Source organism: Podarcis pityusensis, assembly GCF_964106645.2.
Source record: "Podarcis pityusensis genome assembly, chromosome: 1".
Classification (NCBI taxonomy): Eukaryota; Metazoa; Chordata; class Lepidosauria; order Squamata; family Lacertidae; genus Podarcis; species Podarcis pityusensis.
Window position 1 is genome coordinate 96,681,946 of NC_138028.1, and position 26,878 is coordinate 96,708,823.

General features: G+C 39.7%; 1 protein-coding gene across 1 annotated transcript in view; it reads right to left on the bottom strand.

Moving 5' to 3' along the window:
* ACTR3 (actin related protein 3) overlaps positions 1-26,010 on the bottom strand; it is a 34,945-nt gene extending 8,935 nt beyond the window's left edge. The window contains exons 1-5 of the mRNA XM_081008573.1: positions 25,817-26,010; positions 7,272-7,327; positions 4,556-4,680; positions 3,039-3,149; positions 1,939-2,034 (exon numbers count right to left, since the gene is read on the bottom strand). Of these exons, the coding sequence (XP_080864699.1) occupies positions 1,939-2,034; positions 3,039-3,149; positions 4,556-4,680; positions 7,272-7,327; positions 25,817-25,860 (432 nt within the window). The 5' untranslated portion in view covers positions 25,861-26,010. The remainder of the gene's footprint in view (positions 1-1,938; positions 2,035-3,038; positions 3,150-4,555; positions 4,681-7,271; positions 7,328-25,816) is intronic.
* Between the last annotated feature and the right edge of the window lie 868 nt (positions 26,011-26,878).

Below are 26,878 nucleotides of genomic sequence, written 5' to 3' on the forward strand. Positions count from 1 at the left end.
ACTAAAACACTAATGTAGACACTCAAAACAGAAAGGTTAAGGATCCACATCCTCACAAGCCTACACAAGATGACAGCTGTTTTCTGGAAGTATGGTAGGTTGAAAAGATTAGCTTTTACAGTAAACTATATATGCAGATCTGAATGAAGTCTCTGAATCATTATCTGACTTTTCTCTTAAGAGGCAAAGTGCATCTTATTCCATAGATCAAACTGAGACACAGAACTATTCTTCCTGTGACAATTTTGCTGTTGTCTCCCCTTTGAAAGAAGGCAACGCTGCTCTAAATCTAAACAGCTATACATACACATATGGACTTTTGTGTTGTATTTTAAAAGAAACCTGAGGAAAGTGCTATTCAGAGATTAAATGTGGGGCAATGTATGTTTATGAAATACATAATCTGCTTTTCAAAACAAAATTTCAGAACAACTTTATGTGTTTAACATTGAATTTTCACTGGTATGAATACTTTGCTTAATGAATTTTAAATATTACCCTCTGTTTTAAGGTCCACAAAGGGACATTTTTGGCTTAGAATAGATGTTTATAAATTTATTTATATCTCTTAGCTTTAACAGAGAGCCTTATTGCAAGTTCAGGAAATCCACACAAGTGTAGTGTCCTAATTCGAGGGGGCAACTAGGGGCGCATTGGAAGATGGCCGACAATAACAAGAGCTTTGGGATGACGCAGTAAAAAACAGCGTTGCCATTTTGGCAAGTTCTGTCAAAAGACTTATGTCTGGGAGGAGGAATGCATTTGTTTTCATACAGTGGACGAACCTCCTCAGAGGACAAAAGAAGGCGACAGATTTGCGAAGATTAATGATGGAAAGAGTGCTTTTATTTATGGAAGTGATGATACATGGAAACCATCTCGATAAGGTTATTGGACGAACGGAAAAATTCACACAGGATTACAATTTGTGTTTACCTGCTTAAGGAGATTATCAGAAGAGATCACAAAGAAAAAAGAAAAATATATGAAAATAACAAGAGGAGATGTGGAAACAGCAAGATAGGACTGAATAGAATTGTGAACATTATTTGGACAGATTTGTGGACATTAATGCAGCAGCAAGAAGATGATTGGAATCCCCTTCGAACTTGAAATATGGGTACCTCCAACAAAAATTTAAAATTCGGCTTTGTAATTCGGAATTTATGTGATGTGATTTGATTTGATTTGATTGGTCGGTTAATAAAAATTATTTTTTTTTAAAAAAAGTGTAGTGTCCTAATTCGAAGAGCCAACAGAAACAGAGAGATGTATCTTCAAAGGGTTAAGACATTCTGTTCATAATCATATCTTCTAGTGCGTGAACACGGTTTTTTGTACTCCTTTTGTGGAGTAATTACAGAATGTTGTTATTTGCTCATGTATTTCTTTGCAATACAATTGGGATCACAATTAGACATGATGGCAACAGCTTACAACCTTGTGCCAGCTGACAAACAGGACAGGCGGGGATTGATTTAAAGCATAGAATTGGCTGGTGGGGAAATCAACCTGCTCATATTTCCCCACCAAATATCACTTTTAAAAAGCAGCCACTCTCTGTGACTGTAAATAATGTCTGCCAGAGCATTCGTGGGAGAAAAACAGCATAAAAAACTAGGAGGCAGAATAGTTCAGATGGTGTAAGATTCAGCTTCCACACCAATCCAACCATGCAAAAAGTAAAGAGATTTGGCAGCAGACTTAATTCTAAACATGGTTATCGCAATGTGGCATCCAGTTTGGCCCCAAGAACAAGGTGAATTGTTCTGGTCCTTTAGCAGGATTAAACCAGAAATTACTTTTTGGGTCAGAGTCCACATGAGAGATTCCAAATCCGGTGCCAATCCCAATTTCTGCACAACAGCTTGCATATTCTCCTCTTAAGGAACGTTACTTAAAACATTTATCTCAACTGTAAACTAAATGATGTTTCACCTGAACAGCAATGTAAAGCCCGGGAACATTGAAGGACTCAAACATGATTTCTGCAGTATATTCCCTGTTTTCTGGAGTATTTAGAGGGGGTTCAGTCTGTAAAGCAAAATCATCCAGTCAGCTCAGTTGAAACACAGCTTTTTACAGTTCAGTTGTACTTATAGAAAAACAACAACAGAAGAACTTCCTTTATCTTAAAATACCCATTCCTATACACATTTAATGTGTTTGAGCATGAACTATATCACAAATTCAGAAGCATGACAAATCCAAATAATAACTGTGTTTCAATCTACATTCTGATTCCGGAAGGAAAGGTTAGTTAGACCAATTCATATCGGAATTCACAAAGAACAAATTAATCTGGCATTTCTAGTCAAAATACAGGTTTAGCATCTCATTTGCTGTTTTGGATAATAAGTCTCATGCCTAGGACTTATGCCTATACTTAGAGTTGACTATACTACATTAAGCAAAGTATCTTTAATGTAACAATACTTCTGTTATAATAATGTACCTGTGTGTTCATTTTTCCATTTACCATTTTATATAAAAATACAGAAATTTAACAAGCTAATTTGCATCCAATTCTGAAATATGACATAAGGGCCATATAGATCCTGGGCCCATTGTTAAAATCAAAAATGTTCTCATATGAGTTCGAGGCCACTCAAGGCCTATTTTCTAAGAATCCCAGCAGAAAAAAGTTGAAGAAACCAAATGTCACTGACTAATGCTTGTCTCTAAGCAACAGCAGCTGTTTTAGCAGTCTTAATTCTACTCAAACACCAGATATACCCCTGTTGCATCACTGGAGAAATACTTATGTAAAATGCAGTTGCCAGGACACCATTATTCAGCTCTAGAGAGAGCTGGTGCAAGTTAAAAGAAACAGAAACTGAAGCAGTCATCCAAAATTCAGAAGCTCTGTGGCTTTTAACACTCCAAAAAGAAAAACTCATTTAATCAGTAACTGCTACCGTGCATGTGTTCAAGCTGCTACTTCTGCCTCAACTCTCTTGCAAGTTAAAATTTATTCTACACTGTGTGCTGAAAGGATGTTGTGAACGCTTAAAAAATAGAAGACAGACTGTACTCACCAATAGAAAATAATGATCTTCAGGTTCTGCCCTTAAATATTTAAAGATTACTTGTTCCATAAACCTCTCCATCAAATCCCAGTCTTCAACTATTCCATGACGGATGGGCCACTGTTGAAAATGTTGCAATTAAAAGAGGTTTTTTAAAGGTATTTTAAATTATGTTAGAGCTACATAAATATAATTCTGTATGAAGATAAAAAGAACTAGTCTGCAAGGTATTTGCTCAGCATATAAATTGTTCAAGATACTTATTCTTGTGTATAGGATTTAAGGACTACATCTCAGTCTTTTCAAACATCCTAGATAAAAACAACAGTACTCTATATCCCAACTATGTTTTGCGCAGCTATGTTGCTCAGCTGAATAACAACTTAACATAAAATCATAAGACCTGCCCTGTTGGATCCAAGTAAGGGTCCATTTAATCTAACATCTCACTCACCCCCATTAGCAACCTCTGGGAAACTCACAATGTAACATAAAGGCCAAATTCCACTGATAATTATTTAATTTCTGGATGCACTGTTGATGTAACTAAGATACAACATAACTTTTACTATAATGAAAAAACAAAACACCGGATTCCTTGAATGAGGAGGGCAGGCACAAAACTATTTAGGTGAAGAGCGCCACCAAAAAAATTAGTGACACAACTCACCTTCTTCATGTTGATCTATGCTATTTCACTGCCTAAAGATCTTTCACATTAAGATCATTTGTTCCTCTTTTAATTCAAAGAGAGCTGGGTGGTCAAAGGTAGGCCCATATAGAGCGCATTGCAGAGTCCAAGTGGGAGATACCATTTTGTTTGGTAATGTTTCATGCTGGTTCTGAGTTATGACATTTGGCTAAGTTTTTTCTAGTGACTTGAACACAAATGTGGCAGTGTAGTCACAGAATGTGACCAGGGGACCATTTCTTCCGCGAGATGGCTGTGACCCAAGTGATGGCCCTTCTCTGCCGTGACTTCCAAACTTTAGAATTACAGTGGTACCTCGGGTTACATATGCTTCAGGTTACATACGCTTCAGGTTACAGACTCTGCTAACCCAGAAATAGTGCTTCAGGTTAAGAACTTTGCTTCAGGATGAGAACAGAAATTGTGCTCCGGTGGCGTGGCAGCAGCAGGAGGCCCCATTAGCTAAAGTAGTGCTTCAGGTTAAGAACTGTTTCAGGTTAAGTACGGACCTCCGGAATGAATTAAGTACTTAACCCGAGGTACCACTGTACATTCCTGAGGATAACACAAGCTTCTTCATTCTCTAAAATATTGCTCTGAGATATTGGCTCCACTACCAGGACAGAAATGTATTAAATAAACTTGCAATCTTATAACCACAAAATATTTTATTCATTCCAACCAGAGACTTGCGAGTTGCAACATTATCACTGTTTTATGGTACTTTATGCATTATCATTCTATAAAACAACCTCTGCAAATCTCTATGGCAGGGTAAATTGGTTGTGTGGTTTCTTTTTTATTAAAAAGTAGCAAAAGTTCTAGTTGTAAATACCTTTGTTGCATATGTTGGTTTTTCTATTGCTTCATCCCCAATAAAGAAGTCTAGGTCATCCACACCTTTCATAACCCTTCTCTGTGCTTGATCGACAACCTTGGCAGATTCCTTGATAGCGATACCTTAAATGTAAGGGGGGGGGGGAGTGAGTTGCAGTCAGCCGAGACAGATATGTATCCTAAACTTTCAAAGCGATATTCATTTTGTTGCAAGTACTGCCAAGGAGGAGGTTATTCATTTAGTGGGTACACAATCTAACTTTCTAAATAGATACATTTCAAATGACTTCGAGGAATAGACTTCAAGACACCCACAAGGAAAGTAATCTGTAGGTGCAGTGTGCTTCTGCCACATAAATCTATCAGGAAATCTCCAATTCTATAGCACCAAGGAAGGAATTCTGTACCATTTACTGCATGTAACCTCATTGCAGTTATATGTCTCCATTCCTACGCAATAAGTTACTGGAATTTTATTACATTTCTACAGCTTCCCTTTTCTCATTTAGTTTCTCATCCCTTTTCTCATTTGGTTTCTCATGGTCTCCTTTTCTACCACATAGCATTAATCTCTCAGCGCATTCCTCTGCAAATCTCTCATTTTAGTTCTAAATGTACATTTTTACTGAATAAGCAGAAGGGCTATAATAGAAAATTGAGGTACTGTCCCAATAGCACTGGCCAGAAAGTTTTGTTTGTTGGCTTTTTGCTTTTAGGTATCCTAAGACCTTCAGTAATTTCAATTCAGTTTTATTAGATATCACCGTCACAACTTGAGGAAGCAACAGATCTTAGGTAGGGGATGGGGTGGGAAACAATGCAAAAAGCCTTTCCAAACTCCACTTAATAATTTTGCCCTTGTCCAAATTTAAGATGTAGTGGAATTATTTTGGGCAACTTCAGAGCAAGAGGAAAAACAGCGCCCTAGAAAAGCAGTGCCCTGGAAATTACGTCTGGGTAGAAAAAGATGGGAGTTGTGCCGGCAAGAAAGTGGTTGTCTTGGATTTGTGTGCTGCAAGAATTAAACGCTTTAAAAACAAATAAAGTTGTGTTTGTACTGCATTGGGCATTAGTGTGCACACTGATTAAGTCTCTAGTTTAAAATCTTTAAAAGAAAATTCAGTGACAGCTTCTTCAGAATAGTTTATCACAACTGCAAATGTGTTCAGTACTGTAAAGATCAATCAATCAATGGCATTTTGAGCCATATCACACCATCATGAATTAAGGGGGGAGGACCTGAATATAAATATGACTAATAGTTTCCTCCAGCATTAGCAAAGAAAGCAAGAAAAGGCATAGCTAAATTTCTGAAAGCTCTTTTTACCACATTGATTACCTCAACCTCCTTCTACCTGTTAAAAAGCCTATCTCTGCAGTTAAAAAAAATCCACAATTATGTGAGATATTTATGCAAAACTATATGTCTAATGTAGATGTTACAAGTTGCAGTGCGCCATCATTCCTTATGAAGGATGCCAGCAATGCCACCCTTCAGGATACTACAAGCTATAATGAACATGAAGAACTTGGCTAGATGGGCAGCATATAAATGTACTAAATAAAGGACTCCCTCCACCCAGTCCCCAGGTTTTTATTTCTAACTATCAGCAGCCATTCCAACCAGGCTATCGAAGGAGAAAAGATAATGCAAGGCCTCTCCATCGGTCCTGCTGAAAGACTAGGTTCCACAAGCCTTCTCCCATGATACAGAAAAATGACGAGAACAAGTTTATATTCTCATTTTCAAAGCAGCCCGGGATTGTTTAAATTAGTATTAAAAATCAGTACTTTTCTAATAAAGATAATCCTATTCTGGAGCATGAATTACAATAAGCAATTGCACTTAGTATAATTATTCATGAACTTGGCCTTTGGGGATGGAAGAGCAATAGATGTTTTCATTTCATCAGCTGATATTATAGCCCCTTGAGCAGCAGTTCCTTTCAGACAGAAATAATAAATTGGTGTGAGTTTTCTTTCTTGAGAGCAGCCTCTCTCAACCTCGGGTCCCCAGATGTTGTTGGACTGCAACTCCCATCATCCCAAGCAACATCTGCAGACCCAAAGTTGAAAAAGAGCATCTACTGATCATATGAGAGTTCCGTAACAGTTTTCCCATGAATAGGCTTGAATTTCACAGGACACATAGAAAGAATAAGGCACAAAGCAAGAGGAGCCAGCAGCACTTGCTAATCTAGGGCAGCCAAGAAACAGAACAGCTGGGGAAAGATCCTCCAAGACTCAGCACTGCAGTGCTAGAGTCTAATTAGAATATCTTTCACTATTCTGGAGTTTGTTCTTCAAGAATGATTTGAAAACTACACAGTAATTTGCATCAGACATTGTATCAGTTGTATACATAATGCTAAACCACACCATGGCTAAGCATTAATACACAAGTGTATAGGTACTCATAGTAAACATCACAACCATTTCACTCCTTTCTTGGTTGTCTTGCTGCCATAATACCCATAACTTTAAAAACTTACATCTCATGGTTTGTGGATGAGACAAACCACAAGCCCAGGTTCAGATATAACCATGGCTTAGTTCCACGTAGCACAGTAGCAGAATGACTACAGGAGAAACAAAGCGGCTGCAATGTTTACTGTGAGGAAAAAAGCATTTAAAAATATACACCTCTTCTTGAAACTAAGAACTGGATATATCTTTGAACACAAATATAAACTGATCACAAACATAAAACTTACATGATGGAATGATGAACTGTGGCTCTGTATTACCAGCATATCCCAGTTTGGTATACCTGTAAAGGTCAAGAAACAGTAACAGGTTGCGTTACCAGTCACCAAACGAAAGGCAGCACTTACAAACCAATGTCATAAAAACAGATACTGATTCACAAAAATATTCCCACTGATATCCCATCACTGATGACTCTTACTGTGAATTTTTACCACTTAAAACACCAGACCAATTTGAGGATTTGAATACCTGAAACATAACTGCTTTCTTGATAACCATGATGCCAAAGCTATATTATTCAACCCTTAATCCACATGAATTATGAAGATGGACTGCTCAATGCAATATTATTGTTCTACGCAGAAATCCTAAACAGCAAAGGCAAAGGTTCAAGATACATGCATGCAAAACCACCATGTTTTTATGAGTTTTGCTGCAGCTAGTAAAGTAGCTGAAAAGGTTAGCAGCTTCTTCATTTAAAATTTGTTTCCCTTGCTAAATGAGGTGATCAGCTTAGCTACAAGTTTCAAAACCCATCTAGTTCTATGCACATTTCTAGAATTGCAGCTTTACTCTGTTAATTAAGGAATGCAATTATCTTGCCTCCCATGAAGAATAAATATCACCATTCAAGTCAAGGGTTTCAGTGTTGCAGTCCATATTTATAAGACAATGTTGGCTTATAAGACAGTAAGGCTTCCTTGAGGATTTTAATATTTAATCTTAAAATACCATTTTTAGCATTTCACAGGACTTAGGTGGTGTGTGCTGTAAAGAAGTGTATGTGGAATGAGCTATTGTAGATCATAAGCAATTAGCCATATTTTACTGAATCATAGCCACTTCATGTACTCACATCTAAGTGATCACACTGTACTTAGTACTTTAACATACAACAAAGCAATGCCTGGCAACCACGCACAAATTTAACAACTTGTTCTCCCTCTGCCTCTCGTCTCTGCATCAAACCTCAGCTCTCTAAATTTTTCACTTTTGCTCTTTTGCAAATGGTGCACAACTAATTGCTTTTCCTTCACACATTTGCCTTTATTTCCTATCAAAGGCAAAGGCTTTTTAAAGGTCTTTAAAATGCCTCCGTGCGTTGCACTTACCAGAATCCAATTTGCCTTCACCATCTGGCAATCAATGACATGTACTTTATGCCTTGCTTCTTTTCCTCTTCTCCATATCCTATACTTTTTTAGATTATAAACTGCTGCTTATTTTAAAAATATAGTATCTACTATAGCTTTTAGTCCTTCAAATAATGCAAGCAGGAGCTTTGTTACTGTTGGAACACCCAAAATATCCTTTTGGAGAACAACTGCGCTACACACAGCACCACTGACTGCTTAAAATATCAGTACAGCACCAGTCCAGAGGGGAGAGCTGGACCTTAGAAATGGAGAAAGAAGATAATCTACAACAGGATCACACATGTTGTCTGCTAGGTAAAAAACAGAATAAAAATCACAACAGGATCCCTCGTGTTTTTCAGTATGTGCCATTTACTCCAGGCAGTGCACAGAAACTGCTTCTAAATAAAAATCCTGTTTTCAAAAATGCTATTCAATTGTGTTTAACTAAGGTAACTCATACTTCTCCATCAAATTTGTTAAAATTCAATTTAAAGCATCATGATGCAAACCTAGTGGAATATTTATAGAATTTAGTAACCTGGGAAATAACCCATAAACTCATCATAAACATTAGTAAGAAACATACAGTATTAACTCAAGCAAACAATGCTTGTGATTTAGAGTATGTTTCAATACTAGATTTTTTAAAAATGAATGTAGCAATTATTAGATATTGCTATGCTATGCATTTTAATTCAGCTAAAGCTTTGCAACCCTTTTCTTGGTCCGGTTCACAAAAGCACCATGAGAAAAGCTGCTGCTAATGTGCATTTTTATATATGGGAATGGATACTGAGCCTCTGCTATAGCACATTTGCAAAGCTGATCAGGGTCCGGTATGGTTTCAAATTAGATGCAGGAATGTGTGTTGAGATTCCTCCATTGAAGGGTGTTGGACTCACCTAGACTCACATAATGAATTCGTCACAGATATGGGACTTCAATACAGGTAGTCCGACTACTAGTTGGTTGTCACTTTTTGGTAAGTAAAAGCTAACAGATACCTGCAGTCCAACAAAGTCCATTGCAGTGCATCCAGCACAGAAGGCATTCACATGGAAATGGAGTGGGAGAAGAGAAGAACTATCAATTCAGCTGCTTGTGCTCCCAGCAGAAGAGTCACAGGAGCTTTATTACAACATGACTCTAAAACAACAGGGAATTTGCCCCCAAAGCTGTCCAGATCAAGGTCTCATAAAGCATTACCCCAGCTTCGTGAATTAATGTAATTGGCTTATGTTCATGTTTATGTTCTCCTTATGCTACTCTGCCTTTATCCCACAGCCCTACTTACTAACTCTTAATATTATTATCTCTATCCCCAAATAACCTGCATAAGTATCAGAAAACTACAGCAGATGTCGCCAAGCATCACATAAATGAAACTGGTCACATGGTAAGCCAGACTGAAGCTCAACTGATTGTCCATGATTTAGACCAAATTTATCTTCATACCCAACATATGTGAACAACTCAATCCAGGTGAGGGTTAACAATTACCATGATTGAGGCCAAGTGCAATGGACTTTCCAAGTATAGTCTCTATGAATATAGTACCTAAGGTGTGGGTGCCTTGCAGGTCAAGAGGTTAGACACAGCTATTAGTTGGGAAGGTGTCTTGTTCTGCCACCACGAATAGACTCTACACTGTGAGTGTGTCTGAACCACACCAATATTTGCCGGATTATATGTTAAAACTGACAAGATTTCACATGCTAAGATCTTGGAAATATTTTTCTTTAGATACATTCACACTAACGAAAAGGAGCTTTACTCCCTTTTCACCTTATTTACTTTTAGGCAGAGGCAGAAATACAGTTTAGACCAAACAAAAGTCTGTGCTCCAGACTGGCCCAAGTCCAGATTAGAATGCGTGCTGCTTATCAGGAATGATAAATTCTGTAACAGCCAGACAAGAAAATGAACTTCATTGTATTGTAATCACTGCAACAAGCTTATGGCTGGCATTACTCAAGTTTCAGAAAAATCATTCCTAGTGCATGGAACAAGGAGACCCTACACACCCTGTCATGTAGAGTTAAGGATGCAACAGGTTAAAGAGTAAAATTTTGAGATATTCTTTAAGACATCTGACCTATCTAAGAAGCAAGATGTGTTAAAATAGCTTTTAACACAAAAAGCTCCTACCAACGTTAGGAATAGAATAGAATTTTACAAACTAATGGATTAAATTTCAGTTTGTTCACAGTCATCTATATCAAGACTGTCTCCAGATACCTGCTCAAGAGTTCTACAAACTTTCTAGGATTAGTAGGTAAAATGTGAAACAGTTGGGTCTCTGCTGTAATTCAACTGAGAAACTTTTTCAAAAATAAAATGTTATAGAAAATTGGTTATGGATGACTTCACCTAGAAGTTTAACACAAAAGGTAAGATGTATGGGAGGCAGAATGGAACACTGCAGCACCACAGGAGTCAAAAGGTATGAGGTGTTACAAAAGTCACAACAGCATCACCAGCTGAGTATATCTGATCAGAATGGACTGAAGCCAGATCAAAACTGCCATCCAAGCCCAGCCCAGCAAGACGACACAAAAGAATACAAGGGTCTATGGCAGTGGTTTTCAACCTGTGTATCATGGCACCCTGGGGTGCCTTGAATGATAGTCAGGGGTGCCTTGAATGATAGTCAGGGGTGCGTCGGGCAACACTGGCCTCTGTCCGTCCCTCCTTCCTTCCTTCCTTCCTTCCCTCCCTCCCTCCCCTGATGCCCTCTCGCATCTCTGCCTCCCAAAGGCCTGCACAGATGTTCGTTGCAGCAGCCCTGGCTATAAGCTCTCCAGGTGAATGGTGCCTCTGGGGCTGGCCAGCGGGTGCTTCCCAGGCCCCTGTGGGCAGTGTGAGGAGCCACCTCCCTTTGGGGCAGGCGGGGGGGGGGCTGAGAGACCAGTGGCAGCCAGTGTGGCTGCCCAGAGGACTCCCTAGGAGAGGGGAGAGGAAGCTGAAGGAACCATCCATAAGGGAGCACGTTTTAAAAAGAGTGAGAGGCTGCCGGCTCTGCAGGCAAGGGGTGACATAACTGGGCTCCTGAGTCCCACAGGTGTGCCTCAGAAAGAATGTAGTTGGTCAAGGGAGCTGTGGACTCAGAAAGGTTGAAAACCTCTGGTCTATGGTACGGAAAGCCACCAAGAGCCCGAGAGGGTCACCCTCCACATCCCCAATCCATTCTCAGCATAAGTCATTCGCCAGAGTGACCAAGGCTGTTTCAATCCTGTAACCAGTCTGGAAAATTGATCAAAATGAATATAAATTATCAGTTTTCTCCAAGACAGCCAGAATTTGAAATACAGTTCGAGTACATTCTGCGTGGGAGTACAGAGGTGAAAAAATAGAACATGAGACTCCCTAGGACTGAGATGCAGGGGAAGAGAATGACAAGAATTGTCTAGGGGACAAAAGATAAAGTACGCTGAATGATAATAGGGAACAAGGCAAATAGGGAAGGGTTATGAGGGGCATTATATGAGACTATGATATGGGAAGGTGGTTACATGTAAGAGATATGGGACACAAGAGAATAGCGATTATAAGGCCAAAAGAAGGAAGTGCTTTATGGGTCAAGATAACAGGAAGAAATAAGGCCATTCATTTGTTGTTATAGAGAGGATTTCCCAGGTATTCTCAGCTTTCTCTTGCTCAGCAACAACATGGAAAATAATAAAATGGCTTCTCCGCCCTTTATCTTAATAAATGCATAGATAAAGCTGAGCAACAGCCATTTCTTCCAATTTTCATATGCTTGTGCTGTAGTGATCTGGAACATCAGACGTTTGTGGATTAATACTGGATTTTCATAACCAGCCTCTGATAACCAAAAATGCTGCAGATGAAGCATTTTATAGCCCTTTTTATGACACAGCACATGCAAAATGATCATCCAACCAATTTCTGTCTCATTTCTTTCTCATGCAGACTTTCTGTAACATCTCTCATGAGTGAGCCCTTTGAGAAGAACTAGCATTAAGGTCCTATTAAAATTGCTATTTCTTGCTGCATTTTCAGGGCACAGCATCCCAAACACATTTCCAAGTACAGAAGCTCATAAGTGACAGACTGGGAATAGAAAGACCTTAATGCCATTCATTGTTTTAGCACTGATGTGATGTGTCATACTTTGTATTGAGCAATAAAATAACTTCCAATAAAACAAGTGCCTTCTGATTCCAAAGCCACTCACAAAAGAATAATCTATGTACATTCTTACTAAGAATATAAGTTTTGAACATATTCTAAGACACTGTACATTTTGGATATAGTCCTCTATTTGGGAATAAGTGCCACTGAACAAAACAAAGCCTATATACAAGGAACCATGCACAGGATTAGCCTGTTAGTGCAAGAGTACAGAATTCAACAAAAGAACATAGGTGAAGCAATATCCTAGCATTTTAAAAACGTACGCTCAGGAAAACCAAAAACAGAAGACCAAGATGTAAAAGAGTGCTTAATAGCTTATGTAGGCAATGATCCACAGCATAAAAACACATCCTGACTGGAAGGAAAATACTAAGATGTACTTCCAGTAAGTCTAAGCTCAAACAGTACAACTCAGCAAATCTAAAAATATTCATTGCTACTTTAGCAAAAATGCAGAAGAATGAGTCATGAAAATAAATAAGATAATTGGCAGGCACTCCGGCCATTCAGTTCTGAGCCTACACTACTACTCTAATTCTTGTTCGAAGAGCTAAATCTCATCTTCAGCAGGGTAATTTCAATACCACAATAACAAGGTGGATCATCAGTTCATAGTGTGAAACAAGGACAAATATAACAAGGGGGGAAAATAAACAAATCTTGATACTTTAAAAGATTTCTAATTCCATGTTTAAACAGTGGGGAGAAAATCTCAAACTGTATCAAACCTACTCTCAGTATTTTCATTCAGTAACAATGTAGGCAAACCTAGTTTAGGAATGCAGTAATACAAAGAATGCAAAGCAAGATGCAACTCATTCATGACTCAGGGAATAATGAGACACACCCCAATTTCAGTTCAGTTTACAGTAGGAAACAGTAATTATTATTTAGCAGACCTTGGTATTAGCAGTATCACCAATTCCAGATTCTCTTAGCAATGCAACTTTTAGGTGAATTCATAATTACTATAAGACATACCAAGTAAAATGATTATATTTATATTTGCATGGTCCTTTGGAAGCCTACAGAGGGATGTTTGTTGTATACTATTTAGCCCACTCTGAGACATGAGTTATTTTCACAAATAAGGTATCTCCAGTACCCTTCTGCAATATGAGATTAGTACATACAAATCAGTATTAAACCTACTGACATAAAATGGAAGAGAAATCATTAATGAACCAGACAATGAAATTATGCTAGCTACCAATTCCTGTTTATAGTCTTGCTAACCTTTTCAAGTTCCAAAAAAAAAGAGAGTCAGATCATTCCTGTTGGGAAAATATGTGCTTAAAATATGGCTCTTGCTCTCTATACAGTAGGGAGTTAACACATTAAACAAGCAATTAGATGGCTATACTGGAGAATAGTGACTAATTTAATTCTGGCTGTAAAGGTAGAACAAAATGTAATGAACATTTGATAGCACAAATGCTATAGGATGAAGTGAGTTAAAATGAATGGGATGTATGCAACTAAGTAGACCCATTCCAATTAATAAACTTTAATTAATGTACTCCTAATACTGTTTTGTTGGATACAAGCCAATATGATTCAAAATCAAATGTTTATTATCCAAGAATCGCTAGGAGGAAAAACTGGCATGCTTCTGCATGAAGTGCATACACAGAGCAAGCTGGTATAATTCACCAGGTCAAGAAAACTGGGAACAGGATGCTAGATTAGATGGGCCTTTGGTAGAAGGCCAAAGCAGAACTCTTCTTATGATCTTAACAGAAATGGTATTGCAGCCCTTAACTTTCTCATTCATTATTTTTGGCCATGGCACATGTTGATCAATATCAACTTTCAGTTTCTGTACCTGCACTTTTCCTCTTGAAGTTGAAAGAATAGCTAAACCCTGATGCCTGAAAACAGTAAGGAACTAAAACTGTTTGAATTGCCATTTGTCAGTAGTGTTGAAGCTGGAAAAAGACACTGATACTTCAAAGTTGCAGACAAAAAATCCTTTGTTAGTCTATAAAAGGAACAGGGAATAGAGGAAACTCTAGGCAGACAGCCCACAGGCCAGTTCACTCAGCCCAGTAATTATTGTGGCAGTAGATATTTGCTTTGCTTCTTTTAAACACATATATTTTATAACTAGCTTATGACCCTCAGTATGACAGGTCTTCTGTTGGTTGAATTTGACTCCTGATGGTCATTCTGTCACCATTACTAGCACTGTGTCTCTTGCCGATAGCGTTTCTGGCTGCCATTGATCAGCTGCTCTGATTAGCACAGGGCCTTCCAAATCATGCAGCTGACTCCCTTTGAAGAGCAACTCATGCCTACATGGATCAGACAGTGTCAATAAGAAGCACGATAAGCAAAGGGAATGGAAGCAGAAAGGAAAAGCAATTGTTGGGGAAACAGGTGGGGAATACAAGACTGAATACTGAAATGTTTTAACAGTATTTGCTGTTGCTTATGCTGATAGGCCCTTGGCTATCTATATTATAAATATTTCCAGTGATGTAATGAATAGCTGGTGAAACATTATATATATGAAAAATATAAACTTAGAAATCACTTTCCTAAACTGTTGATGGGCATAAATAATAATCTGAACAAGGCAATCATAATTAGGTTAATTTCTGTCCTATAACATAGCTAAGTGCCATTATCTTAAACCATGGGTAGGCAAACTAAGGCCCAGGGGCCGGATCCGGCCCAATCGCCTTCTAATTCCAGCCCATGGATGGTCCGGGAACCAGCGTGTTTTTACATGAGTAGAATGTGTCCTTCTATTTAAAATGCATCTCTGGGTTGTGTGGGGCCTGCCTGGTGTTTTCACATGAGTAGAATGTGTGCTTTTATTTAAAATGCATCTCTGGGTTATTTGTGGGGCATAGGAATTCATTCATTTTTTTCTTCAAAATATAGTCTGGCCCCCCACAAGGTCTGAGGGACAGTGGACCAGCCCCCTGCTGAAAAAGTTTGCTGACCCCTGTTCAAGAGGGTTGTTTTTTAACTGCTCACATGTTATAAGTGCAGCAAACACTGAGCAGCTAAAGCACATATGGGATGCATTGTAGCTATATTCTCTTCACACACTCAAGCTGACTCAGATAGAGGAAAAACCACTGTCACAGTTTCCTAACAGCCAGGAGCATGCAAAACAGGAGAAATCATATTGTGGGTGTTTCGCCTTCAATATACAGTGGTACCTCGGGTTAAGTACTTAATTCGTTCTGGAGGTCCGTTCTTAACCTGAAACTGTTCTTAACCTGAAGCACCACTTTAGCTAATGGGGCCTCCTGCTGCCGCCTCACCACCAAAGCACGATTTCTGTTCTCATCCTGAAGCAAAGTTCTTAACCTGAAGCACTATTTCTGGGTTAGCGGAGTCTGTAACCTGAAGTGTATGTAACCCGAGGTACCACTGTACTTTAACAATCATCAATTTGTTAATGCGAACACACACTCTTTTTAAGAGTGAAGAATCAAGTAACTTGCACTGGGAGAAGCAACACTTGTTTTTTCTAAAGAATTCTAAAACTAATAGAATTCAGGGTAGTCATATTTCACAGTACAAATTTGTAAAGTTTAAGGAGTCATTGTTTGGCACATACTTTGTTAACTAATAGCTATGTGAAAACATAATTGTCCTTACAGTGAGACCTGCAATGACAGTTTCCTGAAAATTCATTGAGGCTGAAATCCTATTACCATTTGCACACACTAATGCTAAAATGGTAGAGTTCTCAAAATCTATTCAGTTTTTCTGTGAAAAATAAATACTGTAATACTCAAATGTGAATGTATTACTATCCTGAGTTGTACTACTGTCATAGTTCTTTAGAAGAAAACATTGGAGGAAAAAATATGTAATGACACAAATAACACTAAATGTGGGTGGCAAAGGTAAAATGAAACTATTGCTCACTCAATTTCACTGTAATGCCATCACAAGGAAAAGACATACACATTTTAAAAACCCAACTAAAATTAAGGATTCTGGAGTACTCTGTAGTAACTCTGAAAAAAGGTTGAAAATGGATCATGAAAACAACATCTACAGAGCTTAGATAGTTCCAACCATAAAAATACAGTGGTACCTCGGGTTACGTACGCTTCAGGTTACAGACTACGCTAACCCAGAAATAGTACCTCAGGTTAAGAACTTTGCTTCAGGCCCTATTAGCTAAAGTGGTCTTCAGGTTAAGAACAGTTTCAGGTTAAGAACGGACCTCTGGAACGAATTAAGTACGTAACCAGAGGTATCACTGTAATTCCATTGTATTTGTATACCACATTTTCTCCTAATAGTTCAAAGAAGGCAACATGCATGCATTTCCACATACGGAAATAGGGTCCTCCATTCAGATCTGCTCAACTGAAATACATGTGGAACCATTAGACTCAAGTTTCTATACATACAGAAATAAAGGTTAGCATAACCAACTGGCAACTGTCAATACAAAAAATGCTACTGTGTGTTAGAATGCATTGGTGATTTGTTTACTTTTTAAATTTCGACACAGACAGCAATTGCATTGGGGCATATCTCTTGCAAGAATTTGTGAGGGATTGGTTCTGTAACTTTGTACTTTAATACACTGTCATCTGTTAGTTGGATAAACAAAGTATAGCAACACACAATTTACCATTTACATTCTGCAAATAAAAATACACTCCAGGGAAGAAATTAACATTTGCATATGCTGAGTGTAAACAATTGGGGTACAAAACTACTCCAGTTTATTTTCAATGCTTCTTGCAAACAAAGTTGTCCCTAAAAGGTGTTAAGTACTGTACTTATATCACTTACTACAGCAGACTTTTGGAAGGATGACTTCTTTATGATATATGCTAGCCTTTACCAACCTTGTGGCCTCCAGATGCTTTTGGACTACAATTCCCATCAGACTCAGCCAGCATGATTAATAGAAGCTTCCACTGTTTTCTCTCCATTCCTCACTTCTGTGCTCACATCAACCCTGTGAGGTAGGTTAGGCTGAGAGAGTAACTGGATCCAAGCTCCCCCAAGAGGTAGCCAAGCAGAAATTAGAACCCAAGTTGTTATTCAAGACGTCGCTCATTACATCACTCTTCCAGTTTCTTAAATTCATCTTATTTTCAGTGACTTTACAACTCTTAAGTATCCTCACAATTCATAACTGAACTGCACATTTTAAGATCTCCTCTGGTTGCACCCATATAGTCCTGCCCATATGTTAAGATCTAACTCAAATAACCTGCTTTCAGTTTTATACGCAGGTCCTGTTTTACGGACCACAACATATTCCCTGGAAATGGCAAGTGTTCCCTGGAAATGTCAAGTTAGGCAAGTGTTCACATAACGAATCAATGATTTCCATTATTCCTATGGGGAAATTTCTAATGCGTTCCTGAGAAAGGTTTGGGTACTATTTCCTTGTGTTTGGATAAGTGAATTTGTGTTTGTAAAGCAGGACCTGTGTGTATTTTCAGGGACCTGAAAACACTTAGCACCTTCACAAATTCTTCATAAAGCAAAATGAGATGAAACTTGTATTATATCTTGGAATTTCTAGGAGTAGAAGGTTAGTTGCTCGGCACTTATGTCACTAATAACACCTAGTGCTATTTACTAGAGCACAACCTTCTCAAAACAACTATACAAGATAACCAGACTATGTAAGTCAACTACCAGACATCAACTATGTACAGAGGCTGAGAACCCCCCCCCAAGGGCCACATTCCTTTCTGGGAAACCTTATGAGGGCCATATACTACTGGTAGGTAGGGGACATAGGTTAAAGTGGGTGGAGCAATGTATGCAAATTTTATCTTTATACTATGGACTAACGTCTACATACACCTCTTTCCTCCATTGAGGCAAGTCATTATCGAGCATCAAGAGCCAAGCAAAAATGCACATGGAGTGTGAAAGAAGACCAGAGAGGGGTAGGACTGGTGCTCAGCCATGGTCTGAGAAGAAAAAACTTCAGGTAACTGTGAAATAATCTTACAAAACCTACGCAAACTGAATTTCACTTCTACATTTCACACCAAATGCTTCTCGTATGCAAACTTTAAATAAATGTGAATCTAGAAAAATCTGGTAGACAGTTCAGTTTTGAATTATACTTTTTAAGTATTGACTTCCAATGTTATATTATAATACTCCACAAGAACAATTTTGATAAGTCTTTGAGTAACCCTATCATCATCAGTATTCCACTGTTATCCCAGCTAACCCTCCAACAACCTTCATTTCCACATTGCCTTCCTACTTACTATTACATATAGGAGTTATATATTCAATTCTATTTTCTTATCTTTTGGAAAATTCTGTATCCTCATTAATCATGACTGTTCCTCTGGTGTTCCAAAATTCTGTATGGGTTATCAATATCTCTCTGAATTAATTTCTCCTTCCCCTTGAAGCTCCCATGACTTGCCAGCTTCACTATAACGACAACCTCCCACACATTCCTATCACCTACCCCTACTGAAAGGATTTCAGAACTCTTCCAATGACAAGTGATTATTATTCTTGCTGCTGTCAAGTTGTTAACTACAAACTGAAAAGGGGAAAAAACTAGACATACAGATAGATTGAAAATGCACTTGAGAATACAATTGGTTAATTTCTCTTAGAATAACTTTGCCCTCATTTCTGTGAAATGTACAAGAGGAAGTGCAAGCAACTTGTATTTCCTCTCTGTGGACATGACAGTCATCAACCTCAGTCATAACCCACAGAAGCAATGCTGAGTTTTGCTTTTGATGTTACCCAAGTCATGCATAAAGAGAACATGGGAGTCATACACCAACTGTGTAATGTGTGAAGCCCACTTTCAGTTCTTAATCAAAATCCCTTGAGATCTGTACTTGTTAAATGTTGTATAACTAATCATACCAAAATGGAAACTACCAAGCAAGAGATTAAATTAACAGTTCCAGACAGGAAATGGTAACATAAAAGGTAAAGGTAAAGGTACCCCTGACCATTAGGTCCAGTCGTGGCCGACTCTGGGGTTGCGGCGCTCATCTCGTTTTATTGGCCAAGGGAGCCGGCGTACAGCTTCCGGGTCATGTGGCCAGCATGACTAAGCCGCTTCTGGCGAACCAGAGCAGTGCACGGAAATGCCGTTTACCTTCCCGCCGGAGCGGTACCTATTTATCTACTTGTACTTTGACATGCTTTCGAACTGCTAGGTTGGCAGGAGCAGGGATCGAACAACGGGAGCTCACCCCATTGCGGGGATTCGAACTGCCAACCTTCTGATCGGCAAGCTCTATGGTTTAACCCACAGCGCCACACACTACTAAAGGAGAACCTGCCTTGTCAGGTGAACAGCACAAAAGATATTGACTGTCATTTATGGGCATATCATCCAAGTAAATATACAGATATACCATAGGTATAGAATAACTATACCCACTAAATTTATTTTTCCATTTGAGCACATTGTTTTTAATGCACTTTAAAACTGGAGTCATTCCAGTAGCTAAAGTGGGTGATTGATTGTTTTTTACTTCTATGGTGGTGATACATGATTACTTTTTCTTTTATACTCAAAATACCAGTTTGAAACATTTGTATTTTTAGAAGAAAACCAAGACCATTATTCTGTTACAGTAACTTGTGTCAGCTTACAACTTTATAGAAAACTATAAATATTCCTTGGCAGAGTAAGTTTTAAAAAAACAAACCCTTAGCAAGCCAAACACACTTTCCATATCGACACAAAAGCAAGAAAATTTAATTTTTACTTTATTTACAGAACTCTTGAGACATTTTTTTAAAAATACTGAAGAAAAGCTTATAAATCAATATAATCTAACACACCTCACAAGTGTCCAAGGCCTTCTGTCAAACTATGCTACTGTGAGTACTCCCAAAAACAAAAGCCTGGCATAGACTAGAACAGTTATTCATAACAAACATGAAGAAACAAAGAGTTCAGCATATGGTCAGCTCTTACTACAGAGCAGAATGATATTCAGCATTGGAATAAATTTCAGCGTAGCTACAAAAGTAATGGTTAAACCCATTCAATATAAATATTCAACATGACTTGGAGAACAGTTGGTTCACCCTCGAGATGCATACGAGTGGCTTTTTTTTAAAGTTTCCAGTAAAGAATTGAGCTAAAATTATGAGTTTCTGGGAAGGGAAGGGAGATAAACAGAAGTCTAATGTGTCCAACATTTTAATATTTGTTTTACATACTGTATGCATTTTTTAGTATATGAGACTACAAAAATGAAGCAGTGTCTTCTTGGCTGAGTGTCAATTAAGCTACAGAATTTCAAACACAGAAGTTTACACTTCTGCTCGTTTAGAATTGACTATGGGGAAACTTCTGTCTGAAAATCAATACCTGACCTTCTCTCTGAGCCCTGATCTAGCAATTCAATATCACCTGTTAGGAATAGACTCTATATAATTACATTGCTGCTTGAAATATAACTGCAAGGCCTAAAAATGAAAACCTTTCCTATGGTAGCTTACTGTACACTTCTTTACAAAAAACCTAAAGCATGGACAAAATGTAGGATTGTTCTTTCAGAGACTTCACATACACTCGTAAAAAGTAAGATCCTCCTAGCTGTAAAGTATCATCCTGAGTTGTATGAATTCAAATTTAAAGCTGGGTGGAGCACAACACTCACTACTACTGTATATGGGAAACTGGTCTTTGGAGAGGCATAGAACAAGCAGCCCTTTTAGAGTTAAAACGTATACCCAAAACCCATTCTTCTGCAGCAAAAACAGGTCTCTGTTATGTTTAATAATAAAGGTCATAATTCTGTTTCATTTACATGCACTTGAATGATACTGAGATCAGTAGGACTCATGCATCAGTATGAGGGCGCAGGACTATGCTGCAGCTTATTTAACTCAATTTATAAAATGTTTTAATAAGTAGAATAACAAGGCTTGCTGAAAAAGCTACAACTTCTGAAATCTTCTACAAAAAAAAACAACCCATAGTCCCAAACACATCAGCATAGTAACTAAGGCAGCAATCCTAAGCCCACTTACCTAAGTGTATTCAATGTGACTTACTTCTAAGTAGACATGGTTAGGCTTGCTATCTGAAACATTTAATAGCAATTTGATGCTAACTACATTTAACAATATAGCTGATGGGATGCTTCCATTTGCAAATACAAATACTAAAGGCAAAATCAGAATAAAAACACACAGTATAATCAATGACCTAAGCATGCTATGAGTAAGTAGCTGAACTAATGTGGTGTGCAAAAGACATCCTGATGGACCATACAAATACATGTTATTGCACAAATCAAAACCGATTACCTAAGCACCTGTGTTGTACTTAGAGATGTATGGTTTTCCAAATTATGCATGCTTCAGTGGAAAAAAAATTGGTTATGGTTTACCAAGATGTCTGAACTGACAGGTCATGTTTTTGCAATAAGCCATAATCAGAAACCATGGTTTATGCTAAATATAATTTGGCATGATATCTGAATTGACCAACATTAGTTACAGCTGTAGCTATGCCATAGAGTTGTGTACACTAAGCAATGAGAAACAAGAGCAGACGAGCAAATTTAAACCATGGCTTTGAAACCTCAAACCATAGTTAGTACAAATTGTTGTTTGGTGTGATATCTGAACTGAGCAATTTTCATTCATAACCCATCACATGCATCAGGTCAGCAGGATTCTAACTTCTGTCACACAATAAGGCTTCAAGTTTTTTTAAGAACTTGCATACACATTTACTTAGCTGACTAGGATCCCATTGCCTACAACTTGGAACACCATCTTTTGCTGCAGTAAATAGTAAAGGGAAAATGTGTCCCCCCCCCCCCAAACATCCAGGAGCATCAAATAAACAGAAACCAGATTTCAAGTCTGTAGTAAATGTCCAGTGCATAATTGGACTTCTGTATGTCTCCTGTGCACTTCTGAAAGTTTTTGGGGGGAATCACACTGGTGCACTGTACATCCGTGATACTATGAGTCACCTTTAACTGCAGCTGTACTAGTCAGCGCACAGCACTTTCCAATTGGAACCAGGACCAGGAACCATTCATATGTTATAGGAAGTTTTCTGCAAACTTTTAGATTTCAGCCTGCATAGCTCAGTTGGATACAGCATGGTGCTGATAATGCCAAGGTTGCAGGTCCCCATATGGGACAGCTGAATATTCCTGCATTGCAGAGGGGTTAGACTAGATTATCCTAGGGTACTTTCCAACTCTACAATTCTATGACTCTATGAAAGCACTGCACATAAGCAAAATGAATGAGATCTCCACTCCTCCCACCATTCGAGCCTCCAACTGTTCACACTGGCTGGAACCCATCCATGTTTACAGTGCAGACAGATGCAGAGTGAGGTATCTCATATATAATACAGTACGGATGAGCAGAATGCATTGGGTGCACCTTGACTTTCACATCTTCACATGTGGCACGTAAGGCCTTGAAGAAAAATTAATATTGTGTTGTCCATGGCAAGGTTACTCTTCAATACTGTTATTAAAGCAGCATTAGTGAAAGAATGTGATACCAACTAAAGAACACTTGGAAATCCTGTTAAACTTTCAGAGCTTTCCACATTTCTTAAGGTGGCACCTAGAAGTCTGAATTTTGCAAACCTATTGGCCACATTTGCACATCATGGTAAGCCCCCATGGCTTACTGTATAGGATTGAAATTGTACTCTTAGCTCCTCCCCACTAGTACAAGCGGAAACCAACCACAATTTCTGGCTCTGTGCTACATTTGAACCAGGGATTGTGGTTTGTTTCTCTCTACACCTGTCACAATAATCTAATGCTTGTGCTTGATTTATCCATCGTGCTGTGAGCAAAACAAACCACAGCCCCTGGTTCAGACACAATGCCAAACCTGGAGTAATGGTTTGTTACCTCCCTGTGGGAGGGGTGAAGAGGGCACAAATTGTTTGCGCACAGTAAAACATCACAACATAAAAATGGAAGGAATAACTAGCTACCAAATTAAAAGAGGATGTGCTCTGCAATCAAGTTATGTGTTCATTTGCAGAGCCCCTTGTAGAATCTGGACTTAAGTCCCCTTGTCCTCTTGCAGTTATCCTCATTTATTACACTGACACTCAAGAATGCCTATAGTTGACAGCAAGGCCCCAAAGAGGTCTCCTCTACAAGTACAAAATGAAAGCTTCAGAAACAGTTTGCAGAGCAGAACCTGCAACCTACATGTCATTTTAAGTATTGCATTTTGTAGAAGCATTGTAAGTTTATCACAACACCAGGATATGTTCTAGGTAAGTGTGACAGCCCAAATGCAATGAGTACAAAATGCATTTCAATGAGTTTATAACATATTTAATTTAAAAACTGTCAGATATGTGTTGCTGTCAATCTTACATACTCTGCTCCATTTATATGAACAACCCGTAATCAAATGTGGGTTGTTCCGCCCCGCCCCCCCGCAACCTTTTTCTCTTTTCAAATTGAAAGACAAGGTCACAATTTTAAAAGATTATGTAACTGCACATTTGATCAAATTCTAAAATCCTTTTTTCCAAACAATGAAGGAAATTTGTAACTGGGCATCTTTTTTAAACAGGAGTTAAAGTTGGTGGAATGACAACTGATTCTACAGTTAAGTTACAGTTTCTGTGTTGGAGGCTGCATATATGATCTGCACACTAAAGTATCTCAGTTCCCCGCCCCCATTCCAGTTATCTGAAAATGGTGGTCAAAAAGAGAACTTCCCTCAAACCCAGTTCCCCTAAGGCACTGGCATGAAGGCTACAAAGTATCTATTTGAGGAAGCCTTTGCTTCCTGCAGTTGTACCTCCAACGTTTTGTTCACCACCTCCTGGAAAGAGCAGCAGAAAGAATCTCTGCAACTATCCCATAAAGCTCTTTTCTACAGGCACACATTAAGTATTAAGCATCACTTTTTTCTCTCTTATCACCAACCGGCAATTGCTAAATAAGAAAAGCGGTTTCTAAAAAAGATTTGGTTCAGGTTTGACACTGAAAACTGCCTTATAAGGTATAAAAGCCTGAAAGAAGGAAGAGCCTTTGACAAAACTAAGGAAGTTCCTCTGCGCTTGCTCACAAGAGAGGGTGGACTTTTTTCTTTTTTTTTTCACCCACACAGAGAGAAGTAAGGCTGAATAAATGACACATATGGAAAAATCATGGCAATGCTGAGCAAAACTGCCACTCTAAATAATCCACATAGTATAAATGCATATTCAGATTTGGAGACAATTACAGATCACCCAGCCTGGATTTAAAAGAAATAAGGATAAAAGAAACAAGATCTATGCTGATCTTGACACTGCGCCTAAGCTCTATGAAAGTGCATTTTCCTTTCAGAAAGCAATGAAGCAGCGCTGCTTCCTGAAAGAGCTAACCAGGCCGTTGAAATGAAGTGACGGTGGATGAGTTCTCTCTGAAGCAAAGAGGGTAAATTTTTTTTAAAAATCCTGATCTTAGGATATATAAGTGCCCATTTTCAGAAGCTAGCCTGTTCCCAGTCTGGAAGAAGAGAGCCAATATATTTGGTCACCCTGCTGCAACCAACACATTGAATAATATTTTTTTTAAAAAACAACTCTGGCAAATTGCAGCCTGAACGACTTTATGATGATGAAGACAATGCAACCCCCACTTCCACAGAAGGCCGACGCCTCTAAAGGAATGAGTAAGGGCCAATCCCACATATTTAAAAAACGGGAAGGTGAGGGAAGCTGTGCTGTTTAGGGTGTGACTCCCCTCTCCCTCCCACAAAGGCACACAGTTCTGGATGCTTAAAAAAGCAGGAAGGAGGGCCATTGGGCAACCTGCTCAGAAAAGGCCAGTCAGAGGAAAATGAAGGGGGGGGACCCCACCTCTTCCCCACTCCCATTCCTTCCTGCACATGACCCTTTCTCCTCTTAATCTTTTCACAAGTTGAAGGCTAATATAGGCACCAGTAAGAGGGGAAGGGCTGGGGGTGGGTGGGAGAGAGGAGGGGGAGACATGCGTGGGGAGGAGGACAGATAAAAGATGCCTGGCGCTGGGGTGGGGGGGTGGAACCGACGTCCCTTCCGCCGCCGCCGCCCCCCTTTCTTTTTTTTAAATGAAAAGGCAAGCTACCACTCCCACCCGCATTCACAGCCCCGAATGAAAGGGAATCGCAAGGCTCAATGGCTCCCTTCCCCGCCCTCTCCAACACTGTCAGCAGCAGAAAAAGCAGCAACAGAAAGAAGAAATGCAAAGAAATGCCAAAAAAAAAGAAAGAATAAGAGCAGTAGCAAGTAGCCCATTCAATCTCTCCTCGCCGCCGCTCACCCTGTGCCACAGTCCACCACGCAGGCCGGGAGCCGCCCTGCCATCCTCCTTCGGGTCGAGACGGCGCTGGGGGAAAGGTGCGGAGGACCCCGCTGGGCTCGCGCTCTCTCCTTCCTTCCACTCTGGGGGAGCGAAGCCACCCACTTCCGCAAAAGGGAGCCCGGCCAGCCAGCCCCTCCCTGCCCCAGACGCTGCCTCGCTCCCGCCCCCCCGCCCCCACCTCTCACACACACGCGCACAGCGCCGGCGAGCGAGAGAGCGAGCGGAGCCCAAGATGGCCGCCTCTTCCGTCCCTCCCTCTCGGCACCCAAAGCCGACGAGGGAAGGAAGGGACGCCCAGGAGGAAGGGGAGGGCGGGCGCGTCAAACCGAAGCTTTCGGTGACGTACGCTGTTCAGGAAGCGAGTGGGTGCGAAGAAGTGGAGCGGGCGGGCTGCCGAAATATATATATATATATATTTCTCCTCGCCTGCGCTGGCTTGCTTGCTTGCTTGCGCTCTCTCTTTTATAAGAAAGGCTCCTCTCCAAGTGATTTACAGCGTCAAGAGAGCACAGATCGCTTTCTCACACCCCCTCCCCCGCGTCCTCGTGATCTTAATACTCGCTCCCAAAAAAGTGGCATTGCTGATTTTATCACGCCTTCTCGCCCCCGTAGGATCCTCTCTTTTAAGTCCCGACCCGGTTGACAGCGGCACGGGAACGTGTCCCTCCAGATTTTGTTTTCTTTTGCTGGACTGCGCTTCCCATCATGCCCAGCCAGTGCGGCCAGCAGCCGAGGATCATGGGAATTGCAGTCCAGGAGATCCTGTTGCAGGGCCGTAGGTTCCCGCTCCGGCGGCCCTAGCGATTTCTTTTAAGAAGTTCTGGCAGGGCTCGGGTTCTGCAAACCGCGCGGCAGACAGAAATGCAACAGCTGAGCGTTTTCACAGCATAGGGGAGAAGTGACAGGGGAAACGCTTCGCCAGATAGATTTTTTGACAACTAGCCAAGCACAGAAGCTCTGTCAAGGAACAAGCTGCCAATCTTGTATCTCCTGGTTACTGGGGTCGGGAGCGGGGGCGGG